Below are 22483 nucleotides of genomic sequence, written 5' to 3'. Positions count from 1 at the left end.
AGACGTAAGTTTAAATACAATATATTAGATGACAGTGAGCCAGTTAAGATCTCAGTTCTTTCCCTATAAACACAAATTTGCGTTTACTAGTCTTGCCCATGATTTGGAGATGCCAGTGTTGGACTGGGGTGTAAAAAGTTAAAAATCACACTACAACAGGTTATAGTCCAACAGGTTTAATTGGAAGCACATTAGCTTTCGGAGCGTCGCTCCTTCATCAGGTGATAGTGGAGGGCTCAATCCTAACGCACGGAATTTATAGCAAAAATTTACAGTGTGATGTAACTGAAATTATACATTGAAAAATTGATTGTCTGTTAAGTCTTTCATCTGTTTGAATACTATGATAGTTTCACTTCTTTCATGTGTAAATCACAAAACCTTCTTTTAAAAAGTTGCATTCTCAGATTAGTTGTTAACAATGGTGATAGCTAGACAATATGTTGAAGGTGTTAGCCCCCTGTGTTCTCTGTCTGTGCCATGATGTTTAGATTGATTCTAATCTAAAAAGTGAGATAATGGAGTTTTACATGAATGCATGCAATTTTTGAGCAAAGTACAATGTAACCCTGCAAGTACAAATTCACCCCACAAAATATATGTGTGCATGTGGGTCTTTGTCTGTCTGCGTGTGTGTCTGTCTGGGGTGGGAGTTGTGAGTGTGAGAAAATATGTGTGTGTGTGTGTGTGTGTGTGTGTGTGTGTGTAGTGAGTGTAGAGTGTCTTAAGTCTATGAGGGGGTGCATGTGTGAGTGTGGGAGTGTGTGTCTGTAAGGGTGTGTGCGGGTGTCTGTGTGGGTATCTGTGTGTATAGGAGTGCCTGTGTGTGTGTGTGTGTGTGTGTGTGTATGAGAGAGAGTGTGTGTAGGAGTGTCTGTGTGTGTGTATAGTGCAATGTTGGTCACCTGTAATGTGACATGAACCCAAGGTCCCAGTTGAGGCCCTCCCTATGGATACCGAACTTAGCTATCAGCCTCTGCTTGGCTACTTTTCGCTGCTGCCTGTCCCGAAGTCCACCTTGGAGGATGGTCACCCGAAGGTCCGAGGTCAAATATCCTGGACCACTAAAGCATTCCCCAATGGGAGGAAGCACTCCTGTCTGTTGATTGTTGTGCGGTGCCCATTCATCCGTTGTCGTAGACTTTGCTCAGTTTTCCCAATGTACTTTGCCTCAGGGCATCCTTGCCTGCAACGTATAAGATAGACAACGTTGGCTGAGTCACGAGTACCTGCCATGTACAATGTGGGAGGTGTTCCCATGTGTAATGGTGGTATCTATGTCCACACTCTAACACGTCTTGCAGCGCTTACCGTGACCGAGTTGTATGGAGTTGTCCTGAGATCCGGGCAGTTTGCTACGAACAATGATCTGTTTGAGGTTTGGTGGTTGTTTAAAGGCAAGTAGTGGAGGTGTGGGAAGGTTTTGGTGAGGTGCTCATCCTCATTGATAATGTGTTGCAGGTCACAAAGAACATGACGTAGTTTTTCAGCTCCTGGGAAATACTGAACACCGAAGGGTACCCTGTCGATTGCAGCACGTGTCTGTCTTCTGAGGAGGTCATTACGGTTCCTTGCTGTGGCACTTTGGAACTGGTGGTCGATGAGTTGGCCATCATGCACACATATATTTTGTGGGGTGAATTTGTATTTGCAGGGTTACATTGTACTTTGCTCAAAAACTGCATACATTCATGTAGAACTCCATTATCTCACTTTTTAGATTAGAATCAATCTAAACGTCATGGCACAGACAAAGAATACAGGGGGCTAACACCTTCAACATATTGTCTAGCTATCACCATTGTTAACAGCTAACCTGAGAATGCAACTTTTTAAAAGGTTTTGTGATTTACACATGCAAGAAGTGAAACTATCACCGTATTCTAACAGATGAAAGGCTTAACAGACAATCAATCTTTCAATGTATAATTTCAGTTACATCACACTGTAAATTTTTGCTATAAATTCTGTGTGTTAGGATTGAGTCCTCCACTATCACCTGATGAAGGAGCGTCACTCTGAAAGCTAGTGTGCTTCCAATTAAACCTGTTGGACTATGACCTGGTGTTGTGTGATTTTTAACTTTAGTCTTGTCCAGGCAGCATTAAATGAAATTTCTATTTGTACTGTGCGTATCTCCTGATTTCACAAAATATATTTTTATGCATAGAACAGAATGCATTTTCCACACTTTCAACAATTTATTAAATAGCAGTTAACAGAAATGATCAATTTTCCAAAATTATCTTCCAACAGCCAGACTGATACAACATTCAAAGACGATTTGCAAGAACAGAATGGGCTCATCGGGGGGTTAAATCATCTCAAGTCCGAAAACTAGATTCCATTTTAATCATATCAGCTGTATGTTGGATACCTCCATTAGCAAAGAGTTCCCATATTCAAATACACAACTTGGGTATTGCTGTAAAATAGGACATGTATTTTTCAAGTTTTACATTCATCAGGATAGCTGCAAGAATATCGACATAAAGGGAAACAACACTTTACACTGCACAAGAAAAGAGTTTTGATGGGTTGGAAAGTGCACTATGCTTGATGGAAAATGGACTGGTTAGATGATGATGGACAGTTGACAGCTAAACTTTGCTAAATTCTAAATTGGCAGCTTGACTGATGAGTCAAGGCATTGTCCTGCTAAATGAATCAGGGAATGGCAATCTCCGATGTTGAGGAATCAAAACAAGCCACAAGGCTAGGCAGTTTGGGTCCATTTTCTAATCCTGTACCAATCAGCACTCATTGCCCATACAGTTTGAATGTTTTCTCCCTTTAAGTTGGTACTTTTGAGAGTGTCCTGATGCGTAAAGACTTCACATAAATGTTTTTTTTCATCAATACTCAAACTTCCATGTTGTACCAGCTCATAGCGGCAAAACTCAACCATGAAGTAAAGGGCCTAAAATTAACTGTAGAGTTTTGCACTGATCTTGGAGGAAAACCAACAATAATGTCCTTCTGGAGAGAGAAGAATGGCATCATTTTGCTTCTGATTCAATACAGCAAGAATTGCAAGCCACTGAGGAACAGAAATAAATAGAAACAACCACATGCACAGACACACAACACACAATTATTTAAAGTAACAAAGCTGGTAAAACTAGTACCACTTAGAGAAATTCTGGACTAGCAGAAATACTAAGTGTTATTCTGAATATTGAATGTGGCACCAAAAGCACCCTTGTGATAACAGCAATTTTGAAAATCTAGCCCTCATTGGTTTGCAGCAGTTGAAGAGTTAGTCATACTATTTTGAGCCCTGCTCAGTTCCTATACCAGTATGTGACCATAGATTCTTTTGAGAGGCAGATATCTGCATGAAGTTGCACAGTAGCAGAAAAAGGGCTATCCTCTGGACAGCACTAAGGAGATCCCACACCCATTGGCTCTTCCTTAAAATAGTGGAGCGATATATAACAGGTGAAAGCCAATACAAGACATAAGGAAGTGGAAAGAAAGGAACCACTTTGAAGATTTCAACTAATCCAATAGTAACTGATACCTGATTGCTAAAATCAGTGGTCACCTTTTGAAAAGATGCAAGAAGCCCAATGAAGAGATACTACAGCTTTCACTTGATTCTATGTCACATTATTCCAAGAGATTTTGTAATTGCCTTCCAGCAGACATGATATTTTTTTCCCCAAACCACATAGGTTTGACAGAGAAACATTGGCCCTGATCACAGATCAGAGCCGAATAGTGCAGAACCACATCATAATTCATCTCGAGAAGCTGTGTCAATGGGCGTTTGGGGTTGCAGTGCCTCTGTATTCTGAGCTTCGGCCCCAATCTCTCCCTGTTCCCTAGTTTTTCTGGATAAGTTGCGGTTCCAGTCCGTTTGTATTTCATCATTGTCCCAGATTATGGAGGTTTCGGTATCACTAACATAGCCTGGTTCCCCAGTGTAATGCGTTGGGTAAATCAGCAATGGCTCCACTGAAAAGGCTTTTAAATCCCGAGGTTCATAGAACTTCATATAATCTTCCCTGTTAAAAGATGTAATAAACAATTAACAAAATTATATTTGATCTGCTATATTTTCCACAACTGACTGCAATGAATCTACCTCCTGAGACATACAAACTCACCAACGTCAGTAAAACCCTCTTAAACCGTGGATAAAGCTCTTGGCTGGGCTATTGACTTAACAGAATAAACTCCATACAATAATGCAACAAAGGAATGCAGATTGAAGTCAAATGGTGCACAAGTTTGATCGAAAGCAAAGCTCTCCCTCCCCTATCAGAAAGACAAGTAGAAAGTTTGGGCATGTATATAACATCTGTATGTAATCTTAGAGTATTCTAAACATTGATTTCAAGATCTCTGAAAAACTGCAGAACTCCTGGGGCCACTGTTAACCACATACTACCAAAGCCTGGGAATCACAGACAGAAATGTTAGCGTGTCTGTATGTAACAGTTTAAAATGTATGTTGAATATCGCTGCACAAGTAAATAATAAAATTTTTCGAGGTATGAACAAAGAATGAGGGTCAGCCACTTGGCCTTTCAAGTCTGCTCTGCGTCTGATATGATCATAGCTTACCTGGTTTTAATAAGCTTATAAAACATTCAGGTGACAATATCCCACAGCAGCTTCTCTAGTTCCATCACTTTAGTGTATTCTACGACACATCTACACTAAATCTGAAGAACAATTTTCCTGATGTTAATCACTGGTGCATTCTGGACTCTTCATTCTTCATCGACTCTCCTGCTCCTCGGATGCTGCCTGACCAGCACCACACTTATCGACTCTCACTCTCCACCATCTGCGGTCCTCACTTTCTCTCAGTCACTGTACTAGTTTATTTTTAAATTTTAGTTTTAATTTAAAAATACGCCAGTCACATTCCAAAGACTAACCAATAAAGTCATTTCTGGATTATGCAGTTGAATGGTGTACATTGACGACCTGGTGATTTTTAGTCACACATGGAAGTATCTTTTGGCATTGTGCAGTTGAATTTGGGAGGCAGGCTTGATTATGAACCTGACTAAGAGTTCGAGAAAGCCCAAATCACATTCTTGGGCCACATCATTTGGCATAGATAGATGGGCCCATGGAACGTGAAAACAAAAATTATTGGTAAGTTCCCATTCCCTTGATGAACAGGGCAGTACTACAATTCCTGGGATTGAGTATGTTTTATTGGAAGTTTCGACCAAATTTTCAATGTGGTGCTCCACTGACATATTAAAATACAGAAAATTTCAGCAGAGGATTGTCAGAAGGCACTTGGCAGCCTGAAAGCTGTTTTAACCATTGCCCCAGTGTCAGCCACACTTAATTATGCTGAGCCATTCAAGGTGGCTATCGATATGAGTGACGTTGGAAGATAAAGTGAGGGCAATCAAAGGTTCCCCTGTTTACATTTGTGATGACGCTGTCACTTTAAAGAGGTCAGTTTCTCCTGGGATTTTTTCTTTTGAAGAGAGGTTGTAAAGGCGGAGGTGCTGAAATGGCTATGAAAGACTGTAAGTCAACAATCAGAGGAGGCCTTTAGGTTATTTTTAAAACAGTTGTACAATGGAAGGGAGTGGCCAGTTCTCCCAGTTCGGGCTTTCTAGGTTTTAGATGTAGCAGTCACAAGATGTTGGAGTCCAGAAGGGTTGCAAGCCTCAGTAAATGGTTCTTAACTGACCTTCTCTGGATGTTGTTCCTTTCTGCCTGTAAGAATCTGTGTTTTAATTTACCTTTGCCCAGGAGGTGTGTTTGGGAATATTACTGTATTGGAACAGTTAAGTTACTGTATCAAATATTCAGATAGGTTTTCCAACGGTTAAGTTATTCTAAATTCTGCTTCCTTTTGTTTGTGTTTTTTCCTATAGTATTTAAATAAATTACTGAGTGCTTTGACCAGTTGCATCACACCTGGTACATCCACTTTTAAAATCAGAAAAATTTAGGGTCTAAGCTACCTTCTTAAAATATATTGAGGGGGGTCTGGCCTGGTCCATAACCTACCTCTGTACCTGAGCTGAGGTCTTTCCTTGAGTTAGTGAACTATTACAGAAAGTTCATACATAACTTGGCCTCCATCCTGGCTCGTTTGCATCAACTCTTAAAAAAAGGGTCAGCCTTGGAACTGTTTATATTCAACCCATACGTTTCAGGGAAATGAATAAACAGTTATCATCCTTGAAGGTGTTGGTATACTATGATTCCAAGTGAGATCAGGTATTGACATGCAATATCTCCCTGTACAATATCAGTTTAGTATCAGCTCATTGATGGACTAATGGAGTACAACAAATAATTGTGTATGCACCTCAGACTTTGGATAATGCAAAGTGTAAATACACACACTTTGAGAAGGAAGGTTTAGTGGTCATATTTGGAGTCAGGAAATTCCGCCAATACGTTTACGTAATAATTTATAATAATAAACAGACCACAAGCCCCTGCTAGGTCTACTTAAAGAGCACAAGGCAGTGCCACCCACAGCTTCAGGCTAAATTCAGGCTCGAATACGAAGTGCACATAATTACAAGTTGGAATACTGTCTGGGAGGCCATGTAACAAATGTGCTGAGATCCCTCCCACTGTCCGATACACTGCCAGTGGTACAGTCGCTGGAAGTCTGGACACACTTCCAGTCATAGCTAACAATATCACACTTTGGGCACAGAAACATTTGGCCCAGGAAAACTAAACCAGCTGGTGGCGATGGAGAAAACCAAAGGGCCATTATGACCGGAATTGAAACCCTTTTGAATTCAGAGACTGGATCACAGTAGGGGACAGCACAATATTATAGGGAGCAAGAGTGAGTTTCCTGAGTAAAGGTCATCGCTAGATACTGGGTGAATTCTATCAGGGTCATCCAGGAATTTCCAAAATGATTATGTTGGTGGGATATTGTGTCTGATGGCCTGGATTGGATGCAGACATGGCTGCATTGATGGGGCAATGCACAGAGTGCAGACATCGAAAACTAGCACCAGCAGCTCTCCCACTTTCAGGGGAATGGCCAGGTAAACCCTGGACTCAGTTACATGTCAACTATGCATTTCCTTTCAAGGGTTCAATGTTCTTAGTCACTGCAGACACCCCAAATGGCTGGGTATGGATAGAGTTCATTTGTCAAACATGGGGGTAACAATAGAAAAACTGTGCACATCTTTGGCAATGCCCAGACTCCTGGAAGTGTTTGTCACAGATAATACACCATCAGTTACCAACAGGGAATTTGAGCATTTCCAAAAGTCAAATGGTAATCATCATCAACAAAGGCTTGGAAAGTGTTAACAGTGTTACCAGCAGCACCTGCTCAGTAATAATCTAACGCCTAGTTCAGGTCCTGCCAGGGCCGCTCAGCTCCTGATCTCATTACAGCCTTGGTTCAAACATGGACAGAACAGCTGAATTCCAGAGGTGAGGTGAGAGTGACAGCTCTCAGCATCAAGTCTGCATTTGACCAAGTGTGACATCAAGGATCCCAAGCAAAACTGGAATCAATGGGTATCGGGGCAAACTCTCTGGTGGTTAGAGTCATACCTGACATACAGGAAGATGGTTGTGGTTGTTGGAGGTCAGTCATCTCAGCTCCAGGACACTCTGCAGAAGTTCCTCAGGGCAGTGTCCTAGGCCCAAACATCTTCAGTTGCTTCATCAATGACCTTGACTCCATCATAAAGTCAAAAATGGGGATTTTTGCCAATGATTGCACAATTTTCAGCACCATTTGCGACTCCTCAGATACTGTATCAGTCTTTGTCCAAATGCAATAAGAACTGGACAATATCCATGCTTGGGCTGACAAGTGGCAAGTTACATTCACAGCATGCAAATGCCAAATCCAATACCGCCCCTTTACATTCAACAATGTTACCGTCATTGAATTCCCCACTATCAACATCCTGAGTGCCATCATTGATCAGAAACTCAACTAGACTCACCATATAAATACAGTGGCTACAAGAGAAGGTCAGAGGCTAGGAATACTGCAGCGGGTAACTCCTCTCCTGACTCCCCAAAACTGTTCACCACCTCAAATACTCCTCACCTGCCTGGATGAGTGCAGCTCCAACAACTCGCAAGAAACTTGACACAATCCAGGACAAAGCAGCCCGCTTGATGGACACTGCATCCACAAGCATCCACTGCCTCCACCACCGATGTTCAGTAGCAGCAGTGTGTACCATCTACATTCACTGCAGAAATTTACCAAAGATCCTGAGACAGCATCTTCCAAACTGATGACCACTTCCACCTAGAAATCCAAGGGCAGCAGCTTCAAGTTCCACACCAAGCCAATCCCCATCCTGACCTGGAAATATATTGCTATTCCTTCACTGTCGCTGGGTTAAATCCTGGAATTCCCTCCTTAAAGGCATTGTGGGTCAACCCAGAGCAGATGGACTGCAACAGTTTAAGAAGGCAGCTCACCAACATCGTCTCAAAGGTTACTAGGGCCAGACAATAATTGCTGGTCCAGCCAGCAACACCCACATCCCACAAAACAAATAAATAAAAATAATGATAGCTCCATACTACTCAATTGCCAATGGTCAAGCTGAAAGAGCAGTCCAAATTTTGAAGGCAAGCTTAAAGAAACAGCCAACAGCTTCGCAGCAGGAACTGCTCCATTCCTATTTGATTCTAGAACCACTCTTCATGTAACTACAAGGATTGCTCCAGCAAAGTCGCTATTGGGATGGGGTGGGGGGGGGGGAAGACTCTACACCAGGTTAAACCTGGTCATCTTGGACCTGGGGCTAGGTGGGTGGAAGGTGAAACGACATTGAGAACACCAATACCTGACACAAGACTCTGCTGAATTAGAGATGATTTACTTCCAGGGACCATGTTTGACGCAGGAAACATGGGAAAGGCCGTGCATGGTAAAAAGTCATGGTTGACACAAGGTCAAGTCCAAATGACGTATAAATATCCAACGTTATATAGTGTGACAGTCCTGACCAAACAACATATGAAAGCTGCAAACTTGCAAATGGTAGCAAAACGTGCCCGGCTCCTTGACTGTTTTTTTCAACTGTTCCAGAAACTTTGGGCTTTCCTTCCCCGTTTAAGACACCTTGGAATTTGAGATGGACACAGCAGACTTCGATGCTGTTGCTGCCTGAAAAGGAGAATTTCTTCCAAGATGCTCAGCATAAAAGGCAAGCTACTGTCCATTACATGCCACTGGTACCAAAAGCAGAGTTGGAGGAACTTCACCCAGTGGCTAAACCTTTAAGTGACGGTAACAGGGTCAATCAGATGTACATCATAGAATACAAGTTCCCTGAGTGGGGCTGTTAATCTGATCCAATCAAGGAGCCCTGAGCTCAGGAGTGTCAGACATCTTGTTCACTCTGAGAGCTGGTTCTGAGGGAGCTGGATCAGTGTTTGCACGTGTAAATTAAGGGTGACCTGGTGATGGTATACCGGCCTCTATGGAGTTATTTCAGTCACATTGAGGTATTTATTCACTCAGTCATTGAGGTTGGCCCACTTGAACAGAGAACAAAACTGTGTTTCAATTCTCCTTCAATTTCATTAACTTTTGGAAGGAGATACCTCCAAATTTCCTCTTGCCCTGAATGCACATCCTCTCTTACTGTTCATGGGTCAACTTCCATATTCGGTTATATGTTTGAACTGCTAGAGATGTACTGGTGGTGGGATAGCATCTACCAGAGGCTTAATCCAGACCAAATTGATATCGTAACAGGGGGGTACAAGATCTTGTGAATGATCTCCTTTAACTTATGTTCTCAAATAGAACAAAATAATGGAGCTGGAAACAAAATCAGAAGTTACTGGAGAAGTTGATGACCTTTCATCAGAACTAGAGTGTTGAGTCACTGGACTCAAAACATTAACTCTACTTTCTTGACACAGATGCTGCCAGACCTACTGAGTTTCTCCAGCAATTTCTGTTTTTGTTTCAGGTCTTCAGCATCGTAATTTAGATTACTTACAGTTGGAAAGAGGCCCTTTGGCCTAACAAGTCCACACTGACCCGCCGAAGCGCAACCCACCCAGACCTATTCCCCTACATTTACACCTTCACCTAACACTACGGGCAATTTAGCATGGCCAATTCACCTAACCTGCACATTTTTGGATTTTTGGAAGGAAACCGGAGCACCCGGAGGAAACCCACGCAGACACGGGGAGAATGTGCAAATTCCACACAGAGTTGCCTGAGGTGGGAATTGAACCTGGGTCTCTGGCACTGAGAGGCAGCACTGTTAACCACTGTGCCACCGTGCCATGAAGCCAGAAATCTAAAACAAAGAGAATGGTAGAGGCACCCAGCAGGAGTGAAAGTGAAGACTGCAGATGCTGGAGATCAGAGTCAAGTATGGTGCTGGAAAAGCACAGCAGGTCAGGCAGCATCCGAGGAGCAGGAGAATCGACGTTTAGGGCATAAGCATTCCTGTTGAAGGGCTCATGCCTGAAATGCCAACTGTCCTCGGATGCTGCCTGACCTGCTGTGTTTTTCCAGGAGCACACATTTCGATACTGATCTCCAGCATCTGCAATCCTCACTTTCTCCGACTTAGAAAGAAGCACAAGTGAAAACGCGCTTTACCTGTAAAATGGACTTAGGTTTTTGTACAGTGAGGAGGAAGGTGGGGATAGAAAGTGTAACACTCTGATTATACAGGAAGGTGCCATGGGGGAAGGACGAAATGTAAGGAGTGATGGAAGAGTAGATCATGGTTCCAATAAAGGAGTCCTTCCTCCAGAACACTTGACAATGGAGCGAAGGGATGATGTGTTTAGTGTGGCATCCTGCTGCAACTGATGGAAATGTCAGAGAATGATCCTTTGCATGTGGAAACTGGCAGGATGGAAAGCAAGGAAATGGGAATCCTATTGCTGTTCTAGGAGGGAAGGAAAGGGAAGAGGGCAGAAGTGCAGGAGATGGGATCGAACACAACTGAAAAGTGTAGGGATGGATCCATGTTAGAGGCCAAAAGGAGATGATGTTGGAGGCAGTCCAGTGGAAGTTGGCATCGTCAGAACACATATGATGGAGACAGAAAAACTGAGGGATTGAAGTGGAATCCCTGTGTGAATTGGTGTGTAAGCTGGTATAGTCGAGGTACCTGAGAAAGAATTATAGATGGGTATCTGAGTAGGAGTAGAAGAAAGAATATTCCACATTCCCCTCAAAGAGACAGTCATTGCTGGGACCGGACTTAAATCCATGATGGGAAGGGAAATCTAGTGAGATTGACAGAAAATCAGTCAATAAAGGGTAAATAATAGGTCCAATGTTGTTCATTTACACCTCATCTATGAAAATCTAGCTAGCTGCTGCTTTTGTAGATTGTACCAAGACAACTACCCATCAGGAAACATCTCTACTGTGTAAACTGCTAGACAAATCCACCTCTAGCATTTTTTCTTGACAGATGCTAGTTATGGGGAAGAGACTAGGATGCTTTTTGCTATTCTCTTCATTGTTGGACCAGGGCCCTCCCCCACCCTCCAACCCCCAGCACCCAGAACGTGCGAGTGACTTACATCGGATGTTTATTGTACATGATGGGTAGAAATTCATCCACCGGCAACATCTTCCCAAAAGGTTCAGCTGCCACCAGCTTCTTGGCCCCCTGCTGAGATAAAACGTAGGCCAGTGTCCAGTAGGAATAATCTGCTTCTACAAGGTTCCTAATGCCAGGCACCGACTTTTCTGGATGGTCCACTTGCATCCGCTTTCGACCAACATAGCTGAGGTAAAAACAGCAAATGAAAATATGAGTGACTTCAGGGGAAAGAAGAAAACTGACACCGGTTAATTCCTACCACAGTTCAAAGATGTGCAGGTCAGGTGAATTGGCCATGGTAAATTGCCCGTAGTGTGAGGTGCATTCTTCAGAGGGAAATGGGTCTGGGTGGGTTACTCTTCGGTGTGGACTGGTTGGTCGGAAGGGCCTGTTTCCGCACTGTAGGGAATCTAATCTTATCTACAGCTCCAGGTGTTAAACCATAAGAAATAGGAACAGGAGCAGGCCATTCAGCCCCGTGAGCCTGCTCCACTGTTCAATACGATCATTGCTGTCCCGACATTTCTACCATTTGCTTTCCTGCATTTTCCCTGTTACCTCAATTGCCCCCGCTGATCAAGAATCTACCTCAGCCTTAAATATGCACAAGGACATTGCTCCCACAGCTATCTGACAAGGCATTCCAAAGACACTCAAACCTAGGAACACATTCCTCCTCATCTCAATCTTAAATTGGCACCCCTTTATTGTGAGAGTATGCCCTCTGATCCTAGACTCTCCCTCGGTATTTACTCTGTCAAGCCCCTTAAGAACCCTATATGTTTCAATGGGATCATATCACCTTCTTCTAAACTCCAATGAATAGAGTCCCAGCATGGTTAGCCTCTCCTCCAGATCATGGATCAGACTAATTAATGTTCTGGAACTGCCTCCAATGAAATTATACCTTTCCTTAAATAATGGAACCAAAACTACTCACATCCAAGGGTGCAGGACATTGCTTGTTTGCATTCTGGGAGTGGACTTCACAGTCAACATGGATGTGAAAGGCACTGTGGAAGACCATCCCTGGTCACCAGGAGGAAGAGCATCCAACCAGAGGGTGCTGAGACAACATTTGCTTGCAGTCTGGGAGTGGACTGTACAGTTGTGTGTCAAATAAATAAATAAACAAACAAAATTTTGGACTTTAATTCTATCCAAAATCAAACCAGCGACCTTCCCCACAGTCCAATGTTCTGATTGTTTACCTGATATGCAACTTTAGAGAACCAATCTTAATTTGTGACTAAGAGCTTTTTTATGAATAAAGGATAATTTTGAAAGAAATAAAAAATTTGCAGACTGGCGCAGTCCAAGGTCCAGGACTATGTGCTGAGGGATGCACTAAAGCCTGGGGCAGCTACTGCCAAGGCACAGTGGAGAAAGACCACTGTCTGATGTCATCCTATGAAGGTAAATGGGGGTTCTTTCAGCTATCAAACCCTACTATTGTCACAAGTATATGTAAATAAATTATTGTTATGCACAAGAGAGGTCTTTAGCTTGTTTGGATGCAAAGTCCAATGTTTTGTTTTCTTATTTGATATGTAACTGTTCTGAACTGAATAATGTATATATACACAAAGAGATTTATTACGAATAAAGTATATTTTTGAAATTAATAAAAGCAGTCTGGGAGTGGATTTTGCAGTCAGTGTGGGTGTGAAGGACATCGTGAAAGAACTTGGTGTTAAGGAACAGTCAGCACCCTTCCTCCTCTAACCAAAACAAAAAGGAGGCAAGGTTCAGACAAAAAGAGGCAGAACATTGAGAGAGGAATGTTGGGGCAGTCAACCTTCCACCAGGTAAAGGAATGCAAAACAGTTGGTGAGCAGCAGGTAAGCTTTAAGAAATTGTTATAGGAGCAGAGATCATCAGCAGCTTCAATTCAGTATTAAAAGCATTTGACATTGTAAGATTAATTAAGTTAATGGGGTAAGTCATGGCAGGAGAGCTCCAAATGGTTCTCTGCTCCTCTTGCTCGATATGGGAAGCTGGGCACATATCCAGTGCCCAGGACCTGCATGCGTGTAACAAGTGTCTCCAGTTGCAGCTCCTGGAAGCCTGGGATTCAGGGATTGAGTGGTGTCTGGGACACTGTGGAGCACTTGCAAACCAGAGAATATCATGATAGCACAGATCGAGAGATGGTCACACTGCAGATTCAGACTCTACAGGCAGGAAGGGAATGGGTGACCACCAGGCAGAGCAGGAGGGGACGCAGGGAGGGCAGGAATCTCCTTTGGCTATTTCCTTGCTTTAATATTTCAGATATTGTTGAGAGGAATGGCCTTTCAGGGGATAACAAGAGCAGCCAAATTCATGGCACCATCATTGGTTCTGCTGCAGAGGGAGGGAGAAATAGGCAAAGAAATGTCACAGTCCAGCCTGACCTGCTGTGCTTTTCCAGTGCCACACTCTCAACTCTGATCTCCAGCATCTGCAATCCTCACTTCCTTCATAAAAATGTCATAGTCATAGGGGGTTCAATTGTAAAGGGAATAGATAAGTGTTTCTGTGGCCACAATTGAGTGTCCAGGGTGGTGTGTTGCCTCCCTGGTGTAGTGTTTTGGGTGTCTTGGAGTGGTTGTAGGTCATTCTGAAGGCGGGGGGGGGGGGGGTCATACAGCCAGTGGTCATGGTACACATTGGTACTAACGTCATAGGTTAAAAAAGGGGATCAGGTCCTAAAAGCAGAATATAGAGAACGAGGAAGGAAGTTAAAATGTAAGACCTCAATGGGAGTTATCTCAGGATTACTACCAGTGCCATGAGTTAGTCAGGTGGAGACAGCAGGATATATAGGATGAACACGTGGCTGAAAAGATAGTATGAGGAGGAGGGTTTCAGATGTGTGGGGCTTTGGGACCATTTCTGGGGGAGGTGGGACCTATACAAACTGGATGGATTACACCTGGGCAGAACTGGGACTCATCTCCTTGCCAGGGGAGGGGTTAACTTGGTAGAGTGGTTAGGGAGGGTTTAAACTAGTGTGGATTAGTGGTGCTGGAAAAGCACAGCAGTTCAGGCAGCATCCGAGGAGCAGTAAAATCGATGTTTCGGGCAAAAGCCCTTCATCAGGAATATAGGCAGAATGCCTGAAGGGTGGAGAGATAAATGAGACGGGGTGGGGGTGGGGAGAAAGTAGCATTGAGTACAATAGGTGAGTGGGGGTGGGGATGAAGGTGATAGGTCAGAGAGGAGTGTGGAGTAGATAGGTGGAAAGGAAGATAGGCACGTAGGACAGGTCATGGGGACAGTGCTGAGCTGGAAGGTTGGAACTGGGGTGAGGTGGGGGAAGGGGAAATTAGGAAACTGTTGAAGTCCACATTGATGCCCTGGGGTTGAAGTGTTCCGAGGTGGAAAATGAGGCGTTCTGCCTCCAGGCGTCGGGTGGTGAGGGAGCGGCGGTGAAGGAGGCCCAGGACCTCCATATCCTTGGCAGAGTGGGACGGGGAGTTGAAATGTTGGGCCACGGGGTGGTGTGGTTGATTGGTGCAGGTGTCTCGGAGATGTTCCCTAAAGCGCTCTGCTAGGAGGCACGCAGTCTCCCCAATGTAGAGGAGACCGCATCGGGAGAAACGGATACAATAAATGATATTGGTGGATGTGCAGGTAAAACTTTGATGGATGTGGAATGCTCCTTTAGGGGCTTGGATGGAGGTGAGGGAAGAGGTGTGGGCACAGGTTTTGCAATTCCTGCGGTGGCAGGGGAAGGTGCCAGGATGGGAGGGTGGGTTGTTGGGGGAGCGTGGACCTGACCAGGTAGTCACGGAGGGAACGGTCTTTGCAGAAGGGGGAAAGGGGTGGGGAGGGAAATATATCCCCGGTGGTGGAGTTGGTTTGGAGGTGGCGGATGATTTGGTTTGAACTAGTGTGGCAAGGCGAGGAAGCAGAGGAGGAGGGCAGTAGCTGTAGAAATTGAGGAAGAGGTAGAAACCAAGGCAAACAGGACTAAGAACAAGAACAGGCAGGGAAATCCGCTGAAAAGAGCAGGAGATGTGATCGGAAATGCAGGTGTTTCAATGCGAGAAGTCTAATAGGTAAGATAGATGAACAGAGAACCATAATTTTATTGCAATCGCAGAGACTTGGCTCAAAGAGGTACAGGATGTTTCTTAGCTCTTAGATGTTTCAGGTGTGATAGAGATGTAAATGGGGTGGGGGAGTTGCATTCCTGGTAAAGGAGTATCTCACAGCTGTACTGAGGGAGGATATGTCGGCAGACTGATGCAGAGACACAATATGGGTAGAACTCAGGAATAGGAAAGGTGAAATCACAATGCTGGGGATACATACTACAGGCCTCTCAACAGCCAGAGAGGGACAGAGGAGAGAATAAGTAGATAGATTTTGGAAAGATATAAAAACAGCAGAGTTGTTGTGGTGGGTGATTTTAACTGGAATTCACTTTGTGTAAGGGCCTTGGGGCAGAATTTGTAAGGACCATTCGGGGGGGGGGTTTCTTGGCACAGTATTTAAATAGCCCAATCAGGGAAGGGGTTATACTGGACCTGGCTTTGAGAAATGAGCTCATCCAGGTTAGTGGAGTTTCAGTGAAGAGCATTTCAGGAGTAGTGACCATAAAACTGTGGGTTTTAAGATACTCATGGACGGACATAACGCAGTCCTCGGGTGGAGGTGTTAAATTGGGGTTAGGTGAACTACAATGAAATTAGGCAAGAAATGGAGAATTTTGATTAGAGGCTGCTGTTTGAGATAAATCCACATCAGATTTCAAATGGCAGTTGATAAGAGTTTAGGAGCGAGAATGAAGCATAGGTATGGAAAGTTACATGAACCTTGGATGACCAGGGATGTTATGACTTTAGTCAAAAGGAAAAAGGAAGCATATGCAAGGACTAGGGTGATGGGAACTGAAGAAGCCCTGAAAGTACATAAGTAGGAAAGAATTTAAACACAGAATTAGAAAGAGCTATTAACAAACAGGATTAAGGAGAATCTTAAGACTTTTTATCCACATATAAAAAGCAAGAGGGTAGCTATGAAAAGGGGTGCCCCACTCAAAGGATGGAATCCATGTGTGGAGCCAGGGGAGGTAGGGTAGGTCCTCAATGAATACTTTGCGTCAGTATTCACCAAAGAAAAGGAATCGGTGGAGGATGATCTCAGAGAAGAGAGTGTCAAATTTCTAAGCCAAGTTGCTATTAAAAAAATGGTGTTGTGTATCTTAAAAAGTATTAAGTTAGATAAGTCCCTGAGTCATGATGGGATCTATCCCAGAATACTGAGGGAGGCAAAAGAACAAATTGCTGGAGCACTTACAGACATCTTTGTCTTCTCTTTGGCCACAGGTGATGTGCCAGAAGACTGGAGAACAGCCAATGTTTAAGAAGGGAAGCAGGAATAATCCAGGAAATTACAGGCTTGTGAGCCTCATATTGATGGTAGGGAATTATTAGAAAATGATAACATTGATAAGCATTTAGAAGCAAATGGACCAATTAGCTATGGACAGCATGGTTTTGTGTGGGGAGGTCATGCTTCACTACCTTAGTCAAGTTTTTTTGAGAAGGTGACAAAGATGATTGATGAGGGAAAAGCAGTTGATGTTGTCTACATGGACTTCAGTAAAGTCTTTGACAAAGTTCCTCATGACAGACTGGTACAAAAGGTACCGGGTTGGTATCAGGGGTGAACTGGCAAGGTGGATACAGAATTGACTTAGTCATAGAAGACAGAAGGAAGCGGTGGAAGGATGCTTTTCGGATTGGAGGGTTGTGACGACTGGTGTTCCACAGGTAACAATGCGGGGACTTTTGCTGTTCGTGGTCCACATAAATGATTTGAAGGAAAACATGGCTGGTCTAATTAGTAAGTTTGTGGATGATACAAAGATTGATGGAGTTGCAGATAGCGAGGAGGATTGTCAGAGGATACAAATCAGTTGGAGGCATGGGCAGAAAAAATAGCAGATGGAGTTGATGCATTTTGTAGGTCAAGTATGGGTGGAAACTTTACAGTGAATGGCAGAACCGTTAGGAGTATTGATAGGTAGGTGGATCATGAAAGGGGCAGCACAGATAGATAAGGTAGTAAAAAGGCCTATGGCACGCTTACCTTCACTGGAAGGGGCATTGATCATTAGGCTAGGCAAGTTATGCTGCAGCTTTACAGAAGTTTAGTTAGGCTACATTTGGAATTTTGCATACAGTTCTGGTCACCATACTACCAGAAGGATGTGGATGCATTGGAGAGGGTACATAAGAAGTTTACCAGGATGTTTACCAAGAGAGAAGGGGTCAACTACTAGGGTACACAGGTTCAAGGTGCATAGCTTAGGGAGGTTTAAAAGAGATGTGCAAGGCAAGTGTTTCCATGCAAAGGGTGATAAGTGCCTGAAATGTGCTGCCAGAGGAGCTGGTGGAAGCAGACATAATAAAACGATTCAAGAAGCACCTGGATGAAGGAATAGATAGGAGGGGAATAGAGGGATAACGATCCTGTAAGTGAAGACAGTTTTAGTACAGAAGGGCAACAAGTGTCAGCACTGTTTTGGAGGGCTGAAGGGCCTGTTCCTGTATTGTATTGTTCTTTATTCTTTTCTTTGTTCTTATACTCCAGATGGGGTCTCACCAGCACCTTATGCAGTTGTAGCAAGACTTCCCCACTCTTAAATTCCAAAGCTCTTGAAGGATCAACATTCTATTAGTCTTCCTGATTTTTTTTGTTGACCTGTGTGCTAGCTTTTTGTGTTACGTACACAAGTATTTCCAAGTCCCTGTGTTGTAGCTTTCTGTTATTTCTCTGCAGCTAAATAACATTCTGTTCATTTGTTCTTTCTTCCAAAATGAAGAATTTCACATTGTCACACATTATACTTCAATGGCGATTTTTTTTTGTCCACCTACTTAGCTTATCAATATATCTCTGCAAACTATTTGTATCCCTCTCACAATCTGACTTTCCATCTATTTTAGAGTACAGGTTGGTTCTGATGTAACACGATAGTCCCATTCTCTTGCAACCTCGCATTATAAGAAAATTGTGCAAGAGCAACGCCATTTACACTAATGGGGCTGGAATCACGTTATATTGGCTATAAGGAAAGTTCATGTTCTACAAATACTGGTCAAAATTTTTCAATCACATTAAAGCCAATTTGCATTGAAGAAACGTGTTATAACAGAACTGACAGAGGGTGGTGGCGGCGGCGGGTTGTTTTTCAGACTGGAGGCCTGTGACCAGTGGAGTGCCACAAGGATCGGTGCTGGGTCCACTACTTTTCATCATTTATATAAATGATTTGGATGTGAACATAAGAGGTACAGTTAGTAAGTTTGCTGATGACACCAAAATTGGAGGTGTAGTGGACAGCCAAGAAGGTTACCTCAGATTACAATGGGTTCTTAATCAGATAGACCAATGAGCTGAGGAGTGGCAGATGGGGTTTAATTTAGATAAAGGTGAGGTGCTGTATTTTGGGAAAGCAAATCTTAGCAGGACTTACACACCTAATGGTAAGGTCCTAGGGAGTGTTGATGAACAACGAGACCTTGGAGTGCAGGTTCATTGTTCTTTGAAAGATCAACAAGAATGGGCTTTAACACGATTGAAGAATTTAGACCGTTATTTGTAGAATGTGAACTTTCTTTATAGCTAATATAATGTGATTCCAACTTCATTATTTAATGAAGGCTCTATTGGGATCAGCGCTTTAAGGCCTGAGAGACTAATGCCCAGCTTGCTGCCTCACAGCGACCCCAGAAGCTGCAGGTTGAAAATTGTTCTATTCCCAGTTTAAATCAGCAAACTGAGTCCGAGTTCTCACATTGCAGGTTCTTGTGAAAATCTAATTCAGGAAACAGAGATGAAACAGAAGGATTCTGCAATGTTCAATTTTAAGATTGGAAATATAGGATTTTTTTTCGCGTGGTGACAGGTGCCATAATACATGTGACACGCCAAGTGCCTCTCCTCACCATCTCCCACCACACTGCAAACAAGAAATAATGGGATGGAGATGAGAGCAGGGCATCATGGAATGTGGGCTGAAAGGAGGGTCAAAGATTGTAGAGGTCAAAGGCAAGGGCAATGTGATGTTTCACAGTGATGACACCTTGCTCCCCATCCATGACCCCTGATTATCCCTTGATAGCGCCAGATCAATGGATTGCTCCCACACCCCTCCAAACTGTTTGCCATTTGGACAGGCTGATCCTGTTCTCATTCAGTGGGAATGGAATTACCCTTGGCAATGCAGTGCAGTGGTCAGAACTGAACCACTTAAGATCCTCACTTGACAGTGAGCCAGTGGTGAAATTTGGGCTTTCCCACCAGCTCTGTAATTGCTGTGGAAGATGGCAGGTATTTTTCCGATGCTATCACACCAGATTTATCTTCCCTTTCTGCCACCTTCCCCACCATATCTCAGATGGATAGGATTCTACCTTGAGCTTCTAATCACTTGTCGCACATTCAGACTCACATCAGGTCCCAGTCCAGCTGGTTATCCTCAATATCTTCCATTAGCTTTGTCATCCTTCTTCGAAAATGTGGCTGAAACCTATTGTCATCCTCCAGGACAAGAACGTTCTGCAACCCTCGGTCAATGACCTGCATGACAGGGACAGAACATTTAAAACTGTTCTGTTGCACTGAGTTGAAGTGTTTAAGATATTTATCTCTAGGGTAGATCGAGATAAATTATTTTCGCTAGTGGAAGAGTCTAAAACATGGAGCATAGCCTTAAAATCAATGCTAGGCTACTCGGTGATGAAATCAGGAATTGTTACTTTATACAACAGCTTGTTGAAATCTAGAACTTTCTCACAGAAAGCCACTGATGCTGAGAGACATTTAAAAAATTCAAGGTTATGATTGACTGATTTTTGCTTGACAAGGATTACAGAACCAAGGTGGATGAACGAAATCTGACTTATTTCGTTAGTTAGCCAGTTACAGAGTCAAGGAATAGCCTTTGTCAGTGGCTAGACAGAATTTGGTTTAGTCAGTGGAGACTCCTCCACAATGACTGTTTGGGTTAGACCACAATTGCACTCTGGCTGGTGCTGCTGACTCCATTAATATCGAGCAGCTGCTCAGAGGTCTTGGCCACTCCAGAGGGATCTAAAAGGGATCAATGCTGTCCTGCAGTTGAAAAAGCAGCTGGGTCCATGATGGGAGAGTGTGAGTGAAGGAGGGCAGTCGTGGTTTGGAATAGAACTAGCTCAGTAGCTAGCCAGTCAAAATCACCCACCTTTTAGAGGAGAGGGGCAGAAATGGTCAGGTTCAGGTGCCAGAAATGTGAGTATGTTTATAAATGTGTGTGTGTGTGTGTGTGCGCGCGCGCATGTGTGTGTGTATATACAGGGTTTACACATTGATTGGTTTAGTGATGAGCACATTATTAACATGCAGTACTCTGCTGTTGAGCATGTGATAGCAAGGGCAGAAGACCTTAGATTTAAGATACAAGTAAATTGAGATGCAAATCAGCTGTAAACTAAGCATTTTTACTAAAGCCAGAACATTTCAATGTGCAAAGTACCGTATGCTTAATTTCCCAATTAAATAACTGAAGTAGTAACTGTCAACTGGAAAGTGGTTACAGCACAGATATATATCTAAGTTTTCTATAGGAGCAATTCACCTTTGCACAGATCAAATTTAAAATTCTACCTAAACATTTGTGAGTTAAAAGCAGTTCGTTGATCTCTGCATAGGTGGCGCTATTTTCTTTGTTAAAGAAACTTTGTTAAACAGTTTGTGTTTTCCACCACAGATTCCCTGTGATGTTTATGCCTGAGATCAGTGGTGATTTGCCAAAACCTGCTATATAAAATGCAAAGCGTGATATTCATTGTACATCAATCTTGAACGTGTGTGAAGATGGATACTTTGTCCAACACTGTCAAAAGGGACAGCTAATTGTACACCAGGCACAGGAAAATAATTGCTGATTGCTCACATCTGGTGATGTATAACTCATGTCATGTTTTGTCAACTGGACTATTGTAAATCAGGCAAGTTATTATGACTGAGGAGTTACTATATGGTCTAGGGAGATTGGCAAATCTGTACAACATTTCCTGATTAATACACAGATGTATTATCGCAAACAAGAAATGGTTTTATTCTAATATGGAGAGATGATATCTTATTCCATTTTGGCTTTTATTTAGTCACTATACTGTGCTAGTATTTAAAATGAATACATATTAGATGCTAGCTCAGAGATTCAGATTGAAATTGAAAACATTGGTATGCATGTAGCCGCTTTATAAAATGGTGAACAACTGATGTTCATTTTCTATTAATCCAAGAAGTCATGAATAATTATAAAGGGAGGTCCAGGATGCACTCTCAAATGGAGTGACAGGTTGCTGATAAGACTATTTAATAATTAATTGATCGATGGGATTTAAAGAATTAACATTTGCAATGTACACAACAGCTTTAAAGTTACAATCTGTCACAATGGGTAGCAAAGTTATTATTCAAAAGACTGGAAAAAATGATGGTAGAATTTTACTGAAGAGGAAACACATTAATCGATTGATACCCCCATGCCACCTCTAATAGAGATGGGGAGCTGTACTGCTCCCCTTATTCTGGTGGATTCAGTTACACAATGATCTGCACTGTATTCCAGGATAATCCAGCATAAAAAGAATCAATTGGCAGGTTTGAGGCATGGTGTATCCCTATCACTATTTGCATAAAGCTATTCACAGTAGCAATGCTCCCTTTCATGGAAATTTCCTTCTAATGCAAGCATGAGTAAAAGAGACACTCTGATCTGTAATATCCACTGCCATGTGAGGCAGACTGGGCCTGGTTGAGCATCCAGGCCTAATCCTCTGCCAGCATCTCTCGGATATTACTCCCTTAGAAAGTGTACCAGATTGCCATTGGGAATAGCTAATCTTTGATCATTCCATGTACTTCTAGGAGGAATAGTGGACCTCTGCATGGGAGCA

General features: G+C 43.0%; 1 protein-coding gene across 4 annotated transcripts in view; it reads right to left on the bottom strand.

Moving 5' to 3' along the window:
* Positions 1-576: 576 nt before the first annotated feature.
* LOC132818958 (procollagen galactosyltransferase 2-like) overlaps positions 577-22483 on the bottom strand; it is a 187623-nt gene continuing 165716 nt past the window's right edge. For 3 of the 4 annotated variants that reach the window (XM_060830124.1, XM_060830125.1, XM_060830127.1), the window contains 3 exons: positions 19990-20117; positions 11515-11721; positions 2215-4010 (listed from right to left, as the gene is read on the bottom strand). In XM_060830124.1, coding sequence (XP_060686107.1) covers positions 3737-4010; positions 11515-11721; positions 19990-20117 — 609 coding nt within the window. In that variant the 3' untranslated portion in view covers positions 2215-3736. Of the gene's footprint in view, positions 1187-2214; positions 4011-11514; positions 11722-19989; positions 20118-22483 lie in introns of those variants that run through there. The other variant, XM_060830126.1, reaches the window with a different exon arrangement.

This window comes from Hemiscyllium ocellatum, chromosome 9 (assembly GCF_020745735.1).
Source record: "Hemiscyllium ocellatum isolate sHemOce1 chromosome 9, sHemOce1.pat.X.cur, whole genome shotgun sequence".
NCBI classification, from domain to species: domain Eukaryota; kingdom Metazoa; phylum Chordata; class Chondrichthyes; order Orectolobiformes; family Hemiscylliidae; genus Hemiscyllium; species Hemiscyllium ocellatum.
The sequence above is the reverse complement of the archived record's forward strand: the minus strand, read 5'-3'. Positions and strand labels throughout refer to the sequence as shown.